This window comes from Lissotriton helveticus, chromosome 8 (assembly GCF_964261635.1).
Source record: "Lissotriton helveticus chromosome 8, aLisHel1.1, whole genome shotgun sequence".
Lineage (NCBI taxonomy): Eukaryota > Metazoa > Chordata > Amphibia > Caudata > Salamandridae > Lissotriton > Lissotriton helveticus.
Genome location: NC_136069.1, coordinates 1,504,686,434 through 1,504,694,781, shown reverse-complemented (window position 1 = coordinate 1,504,694,781; position 8,348 = coordinate 1,504,686,434). Strand labels below are relative to the sequence as shown.

Sequence of the window (8,348 nt, the reverse complement as noted above, 5' to 3'; positions counted from 1 at the left end):
CCAGTTTCCTCCATAGAGAAACTTGCCTCTACCAGAAAAAGCCTCTGGAATGATAGAGAGGAAGGCATGGACAGACAAGCCCCATAGGCTGCCATTATGTGGCTTAAATAGGATACTGTGCCTTTAAGAGAACTTTCCAAATCTTCTCCCAGTATCCCAGAATGCACAGCAGGTCCCTCTTACTTTCAGTTCTTTTTTCCGGCTCCTGCTAACAGGACCCTGGTGCATTGAGCTCTCCCTTTTTCAAGGGTTTATTGGAATTTTGTGCACTTTTGGCTTTAAAAGTGTTTTCAGTTTGTGTACTTGGTGTTTCCCTTCACTCCTGGGTATTTGTTCAGGCTTTTTAGGGCTCTAAAATGCCTGCTCTCTTCGACAAGTGCCCAGCATGTGGAAGGAAGAAGGCCAAGACTGATCCACACAACGTCTGCATACTCTGTCTCCCTGAAGCACATGTCCCTGAAGAATGTGACATCTGTCAGACCTTTTCATCAAGGACCCTGAGGGACAGGTTGAAGATTAGGCTTCAAGGCCTAGAGGAGAGACGACTGCAGGCTGCAGGTGGGTCTGGGCAGGCTGGGAAGGTTCCCTCTGCCGAGGCCTCTGGGGGGCTCCCCAGAGGCAGGAAGCCCAGCAAACAGTCCCGGTCTCCGTCGACGTCGATTGCATCGACGACGACGTCGAGGGGGATGACGACGGTGTGTTCCCCATCTCCCCGGGGCTCCGGGTCGAGACAGCGAGGAGGTGCGACGTCGAAAGGCCTGGGTAGGCCGCCGTCGAGATCACCGTCTACGGCGTCTTCGCCGACGTCAGCATCGAGCCATCGACGTCGACGAAGGACCGACAGGCATCGGCGCTCGCCGTCAAAGCGACACCGCCGGTCGCCGTCGAGTGGACGGTCGGCGTCGAGTGGATCCTCGACATCGAGGACCTCAGACAAGCGGTTGGCGCCGAGAAGGAGTCGACGCTCATCGTCGAGGACTGCACGTTCGACGTCGCGGAAGTGGCGTTCGGCATCGAGGAAGAAGCGCTCGACGTCGCGGAGGCGGCGTTCGACGCCGGAGTTGCGGAGGCGACGTTCAACACCGGAAAAGCAACGCTCGACGTCGAAGAGAAAGAGATCGGCATCTCTGAGACGTTCCAACTCTCCTAAGCGGCGCAGAAGGATTTCTGGGGCCAGAAGCCATGCTGGGTCTGGTGGAGGACGCCGGGGACGGCTATCACCTACTGGAGGGGCTGATTCGCAGTCACCTCCCCCGAAGAAGTCACCGGACTCGGTGTACTCGGTGGTTTATACACCACCTCGGCCTAAGACACCCCCGCCTCCTTTACCTAGAGAGGATCCTCCCATCAATCCTCCTCTTCCGCCACTTCCTCCCGCGGGGCAACCACTACCACCGCTTCCGCCACGTGGGCCTGCTCCTTGGTCGGAGATACCTCCTGTTTCTCCACCAAGGTCGGTGTCACTGCCTCCGCTCCCTGTACCGCCTAAGGGGACTCCAAAACCACTACCCCAGATAAGGCCAAGGAAGACGCCTCCACAGAGGCCTGCGGAGCGTCCACGATCTGGGAGATCACGCTCTCGCTCCAGGAGGAGAGAACGATCGCGCAACAGGTCGTCCACGCGGTCGAGACGACGCCACAGGAGGCGCAGGTCTCGTTCCCAGACGAGGTACTCGGGGCCCAGGGACTATTCTCCGACTTTGTCGGAGTCACCGGAGACAAGGGTGTCACCGGTTGACGATCTGGTGTCCTTTCATGATGTCCTTTTAAGAGGTGCAGCAAAATTGGGCATCTCGTTGACGGTGCCCACGCCCAAGACATCGGTGATCTTCAAGACGCTTCACCAGAAACATCTGTCTCGGCCATTACTACCACTGGTACCGGGCCTGGTGGAGCCGGCCATGGACCTTTTCCTTACCCCGGCGGTGACTAAGACGGCCCCCTCGAGATTGCAGAAAAAATACCGGGCTCCCGACCAATGTTCCCTCTAATTTTTTTCCTCTGTGTGCGGCAGTGGAGGGTCTCTGTGCGCTGCAACCATGGCTATGTGCGACAGGAACCAAACCGCGCGTGTCTGCGGCGCCAAATGGCACTCCAAAATTTTACTTTAAAAAGTGAAAAGATAGTGCATTTTCACACATACAGCGCCACAATAAGGGTCTTAAGGGCAGTTTGCAAATTGGATAAGCACACCATGACATGAATTGGTTACACTGGTAAGTACACTTCAAGTTTAGAAAAGCACAAGACTTCAATGGTGGTACCATCATAAGATTTTAATAAATATTCTTAACTGGAGCACAGTTCATTGGGTGGGGAAATGTTGCAAGCCTATACAATATCTTATATACACAGTAAGGGAGAGGGCTGTTCAGACAAGTCAAGTGGCATCACTAGATGGGTGACAGGGTTGCTTCTCACGGCGATCCTTGCCATTTTTCCAGTGCTGATAAACTCGGTCTAGGTCAACTTTCCCATTCAGGAGGTAGGCCTTTGTCCTCATCAGCATGTCCAAATGCTTCTGCTCTAGTCTATTCCTCAATTTGCTCTTGATAGTATTCATGAGGCTGAATCCTCGTTCACAGTCTGCACTAGATGCTTGAAATGTTGCACAGACATCAACAAGCTGAGACACCACACTATACTGAGCAGCATTGCGTAGAGTGAAAGTCACCATGTCTTGAAAGGTGGTAAATAACCCACCCTTAACATGTTCTGCCACCACATATTTATAGTCTCTGTACTGTCGAACAACATCTTCTGGTGTTTCACAATCACCCAGGGCCAAGACATTTTTATACTTTTCAACAAGTCTTTCAATATTCTCAGTCCCAAAATCAAAATGCGATTGTGTGGCTATTGCCTGGATCTCAAAACTTGCCCATTCTTTTAGCTCACCTTCAGGGAACCTTTTTTGCATGTGCTCACAAAGAAGGGAAACAAAAGACAAAATAGGCCCACTGTCAAACTCTTGCCTTTCCTTGTACAACACCATCAGCTCTCTTACATTGCTGCTCCAAAATACAGTGTCCCCCAAATACTGTTGCTTAATTTGGCCAATCTTTGCTCTTGCATACTGTACGGCTTCAACAGTAGTTAAAGAACTTTTTTGGAATAGTTTGCACAAAGATGCAAATTCACCCAGAATGTCATTAAGTACTGCAAGGGAAATATGGTAGTTGGAGTCCGATAGTTTTTTATAACAATATTTAGCAATTGGATCATTCTCCTCAACTTTCTCATGCTCAAAGTACTTAAGAACAGTCTCGTAATTACGAATTAGTGCACCAACAGCAAAATGCCTTGAAAGCCACCGGACTTCATTCAGTGGTCGAAAAGAGACAACTTCACATTCAGTGACCGATGCAATTTCATCCAGCTTGGACTTCCTTGCAGGAGATCTGGAGAACACAGTATAGACAGTCCTCAATAATGTCTCCATCTCTTTAATCATTGGAACCCTCTTCCAGGCATCATCAATTCCCAAATCTTCTCGATGTGCGACACAATGCTGCTCAACTAGATGAGGAATGGATTGTTTAAGGCGAGTAGCAACACCATTATTCTTCCCCAGCATCACAGATGCACCATCAGATGTGAACATGACCATTTTCATGAGGTCCAGTTGATTGGCAGTGTAGAATTCTTTCACGGCAGTAGTGATAGCCTCAGCATTACAGCTAGTCAGCTTCACTATGCCCCCAAACTGCGTTTTGTGCTCAGTTGATGTTACAGGTCGGAACTTGAAGTACAGGATGAGCATTTTTGTAACAGAAATATCTGTGCTCTCATCAATTATCAAGGTGTGATACAAAGCTTGCCGAAGTTCTGTCATAGCTTCACAGTGTATTACGCTATTGATGGCCTCAAGGAACTCAAAAGCATAGTTCTTGCTCCTCCAGCTGTCTGGTATCTTCACATACAAAGCTAAGTGGTCATGGATGTCTTGTACAGATAACATTGAAGTGTTCATCTTGATTGCCAGCAACACGTTGTTGATGAGAATCTTTATCTCCTCAGGCATAGATCTTTGGCGTTCAACTACTTCCATTCTATTTGCTTTGTCAGTGGCAGTTTCTGTCAGCATTGCCCGTACTCCAAAACCAAACCTGGCAGCAGCACTTCTGCTTCTCAAGATCACCAAGGCAGACTCATGTACTTTGCTAAGTAGATGCCGTTTCATGTAGTCCAGTTTCCAGCCATCACTCCATTTCTTCCCTGTGGAAAAGTCCCCAACAATCTTGGCTTCGGCACATGCTCTGCAAATCAAGCCCACATCTGGACTGTATTGAAATAGTTCCCCGAGTTGCATGCGGACCTTGCTTCGTGACTTCTGTGTCTCAGCCTCCACAATTTCCTTCATCCACTCTTCCTTGAATACAAGGCAACATTTCTTCCTTTGTGGTGAAGCACTGCACTCTCCCGAAGTTACAGCTTTGCGCTTGAACATTTCCGTACCCGCCGGTTTGAGCCTGCTGTCCCACAAAGCCTGCAAAATAAGGAAACATGGCTTACGTTGACGCCTAGCTCATGAATGCAAACTGTTATACTACAATGTTCAAGATGCACCACAGTTTAACTCAACCCAACAATTACCTCTTCTGCTTGCACTCACGTGCGCCTCTTTAAATGTTTGGGGTTCTGGCTGTGAAACCTGCAACAGAAGAAAACATGGGTAAGTATATATGGTACTACAATGCTGAAGATGCACCACAGTTAACTCAACCCAACAATTACCTCTTCTGCTTGCACTCACGTGCGCCTCTTTAAATGTTCGGGGTTCTGGCTGTGAAACCTGCAACAGAAGAAAACATGGGTAAGTATATATGGTACTACAATGCTGAAGATGCACCACAGTTTAACTCAACCCAACAATTACCTCTTCTGCTTGCACTCACGTGCGCCTCTTTAAATGTTCGGGGTTCTGGCTGTGAAACCTGCAACAGAAGAAAACATGGGTAAGTATATATGGTACTACAATGCTGAAGATGCACCACAGTTTAACTCAACCCAACAATTACCTCTTCTGCTTGCACTCACGTGCGCCTCTTTAAATGTTCGGGGTTCTGGCTGTGAAACCTGCAACAGAAGAAAACATGGGTAAGTATATATGGTACTACAATGCTGAAGATGCACCACAGTTTAACTCAACCCAACAATTACCTCTTCTGCTTGCACTCACGTGCGCCTCTTTAAATGTTCGGGGTTCTGGCTGTGAAACCTGCAACAGAAGAAAACATGGGTAAGTATATATGGTACTACAATGCTGAAGATGCACCACAGTTTAACTCAACCCAACAATTACCTCTTCTGCTTGCACTCACGTGCGCCTCTTTAAATGTTCGGGGTTCTGGCTGTGAAACCTGCAACAGAAGAAAACATGGGTAAGTATATATGGTACTACAATGCTGAAGATGCACCACATTTTAACTCAACCCAACAATTACCTCTTCTGTCTGCACTCACGTCTGCCTGTGCAATTGTCTTTGTAGTACGGTCTCACGAACCTGCAAAAGAAAAAAGGGTGCAGATTGTGAATCTATTTACCCAGCAACCCCCAACCCAACGAGGAACGTAAACAGAATTACCTTGTCTTTGTGGTACTCGCACCTGACCACTGTAATCCAAATACCGTACAGACTGGAAACCTACAAGTGAAGACAAGTAAGTCAGCAAACTGTGCATGGGACCAGTCAAGAGGCCCAAGATGAAAAATGACCAAATAATTACCTGGGATTCCAGCCTAGGACAAACAGGGGTATGCCCATGTGTTCCATTATTAGCATCCATTATCTTAAACTGGTCTATAAATCTGAATTCCCAGGGGAAAGCGGCATCACAGAAGGTGTAACACAAAATACAAACTGCAAATGGTTGAGGTGGGTGAACAAGGTAACCCACAGGATGGCTGAGAAGCACACAATCCATCAAAAGATCCCACCTGAAGCTGCTGCAGTGGCGCGCAAAAAATATGATTGCCTACGTTCAAGCAATTTTCAGGCAACCATAAATATGTCAAGCTAACTGAAGAATGATGGACCTGCTGCAGAGAGATCTAAGTTTTGCCTACTGGAAGTTAACTCATTAAGTAGCTGAGGAGGTTAAAATGCCTGATGAAAAGCTGGTGAACCATGCAGATCAAAAATCACATTCAATGTAACTAGGTCCGTGCATTACTGCTTCTGTCAGAAAGCTCATTTTGCTACTTGCAGTTTATAACTTTAAACCCTAACCCTTTTTGAACAGTAAATAAAACATTTATAAAAACGCAGCCTTAAATTTAAAAACCTGCATCAAGAGGAATAACCTTAAATCTTGTTTTACTTGCAGAGATTTTTACATATTCCCCACATCTTCATTGCTTTTGTTCACAAGAAAATTTCACCCTTAGCCATCGAATGCTAATCATACGTACATTCTGTTCTTAGCTGCCCCTATATTTCTGTATTCTGCCTCCTTGCCACTAGTTTTTTGTGCCCGCCTGACCTCTGTGCCACTCGTTTTTGGTGCCCGCCTGACCTCTGCGCCACTCGTTTTTGGTGCCCTTATGCACTCTGCCCCACTCGTTTTTGGTGCCCTTCTGGCCTCTGCCCCACTCGTTTTTGGTGCCCTTCTGTCCTGTTTCTCACTCGTTTTTTGTGTCTGCTGTGGGCTTTTGTTTAAATATTGCTGACAATCAGAGCCCCCTCACGGGCTCCGATTAACAGCAATACTTAAACAGAATGCCAGTCTGCCCCGCCCTTTCCTAACAAAAGCGCAGACACTTTCCAAACACAGCGTGTACTTTAGCACACGCTGTGTTTGGAAACTGCCTACGCTTTTGTTAGGAAAGCGCGGGGCAGACTGTGGCATTCTGTTTAAGTATTGCTGTTAATCGGAGCCCGTGAGGGGGCTCTGATAGTCAGCAATATTTTAACAAAAGGCCAGTCTACCCCGCTCCCACACTGCCACAAGCGCCATAATCCCCAGAATAACCACCAGTCCCCCCGCCCCCCAGCCAAAAAAAAAAAAAAATCACCACTGTCCCCATATCTAAAACAAAACTGAAGCTGCAAGTCTATGACCCAGAATGAGTTCAGATTTAGGAGGAATTGACAAGTTTACAGAAATAGGCTTGGAAACCTATGATAGTTACAAGTTTCTAGGACGTTTTTGTGAATTCCATTTTTACATTAGCAAATATGTAAGTGCCTATTTGTTCATGAGAGAGAGAGCAAGAAAGAGCAAGAAAGAGAGAGAGAAAGAAAGAGAGAGAGAAAGAAAGAGAGAGAAAGAAAGAGAGAGAAAGAAAGAGAGAGAGAGAGAGAGAGAGAGAGAGAGAGAAAGAGAGAGAGAGAGAGAGAGAGAGAGAAAGAAAGAGAGAAAGAGAGAGAGAAAGAGAGAGAGAAAGAAAGAGAGAAAGAAAGAGAGAAAGAGAGAGAGAAAGAGAGAGAGAAAGAAAGAGAGAAAGAAAGAGAAAGAGGGAGAAAGAAAGAGGGAGAAAGAAAGAGGGAGAAAGAAAGAGGGAGAAAGAGAGAAAGAGAAAGAGAGAAAGAAAGAGAGAGAAAGAGAGAAAGAAAGAAAGAGAAAGAGAGAAAGAAAGCGAAAGAAAGACAGAGAGAGAGAGAAAGAGATTTTCTCCAAAGGGAGAGTTCCATTTTCCCTCGGGGAGGCATGAGGGGGAAGAATGTGCTTTTCAGGCACACATTTCTAAGCATGGCCAGAGTGGAAAGGTGTTGGCAAGGAGGTGATCAATTAAACATGGTTGGCTGGGCACAAACTGACAGGGCATTTCAGCTCAAGAACTACCACTTCCCGCCTACTTCCAGCCCTGTGAGGAAATTTGATTCAAAGGATTTACTTGAATGAGGGTTTTTATTTGAGTACAAACCCCCCTTTTGCACAAGTAAAAAGGCAGATGTACACTAAATGTTAGGAGGCATGGCTCTGTATTCAAAGACAATACAGCACAGTGGAAAATGATGCATAAAGATGCAGTACAAATAGGAATACATTTATAGGGAGCGTGACTTCTGAAACACGTCATGGAACCTTAAGCCGAGAGCACTACATTCCTTATACGTGTTGGTGCCACCCTGCTAACAAAAAGTCTACTGAAAGTCACTTCAAAATTAACCGGCACATGGCTTGAACAGGTAAATCAATCATACTGACTTAAGAATCTTGAGCTCGAGTGTGCTCTTTTAATCCTATAGGACGTTTGCAGGGCACAGTTTAGAACTGTGACCCCAGCGAATATCTCCCAGTGCAGAGCGGTTCATTATTTCATGATCTAAGGGGCGCGATGATGACTTGCACTCATGGAGCGCTGTATCAATCAGACCCAAGTAGGGACGTATATCAAAAAA

At 46.7% G+C, this 8,348-nt stretch overlaps 1 protein-coding gene across 1 annotated transcript; it reads right to left on the bottom strand.

Annotated features, from left to right (window-relative positions):
- Positions 1-2,255: 2,255 nt before the first annotated feature.
- On the bottom strand, positions 2,256-5,650 carry LOC144772030 (zinc finger protein 862-like). Its single transcript, XM_078656240.1, has 8 exons — positions 5,448-5,650; positions 5,306-5,363; positions 5,164-5,221; positions 5,022-5,079; positions 4,880-4,937; positions 4,738-4,795; positions 4,597-4,654; positions 2,256-4,489 (listed from the first exon to the last, which is right to left on the bottom strand). The coding sequence occupies exon 8, from the start codon at positions 4,448-4,450 to the stop codon at positions 2,381-2,383; it is 2,070 nt and encodes a 689-aa protein (XP_078512366.1). The 5' UTR covers positions 4,451-4,489; positions 4,597-4,654; positions 4,738-4,795; positions 4,880-4,937; positions 5,022-5,079; positions 5,164-5,221; positions 5,306-5,363; positions 5,448-5,650; the 3' UTR covers positions 2,256-2,380.
- Between the last annotated feature and the right edge of the window lie 2,698 nt (positions 5,651-8,348).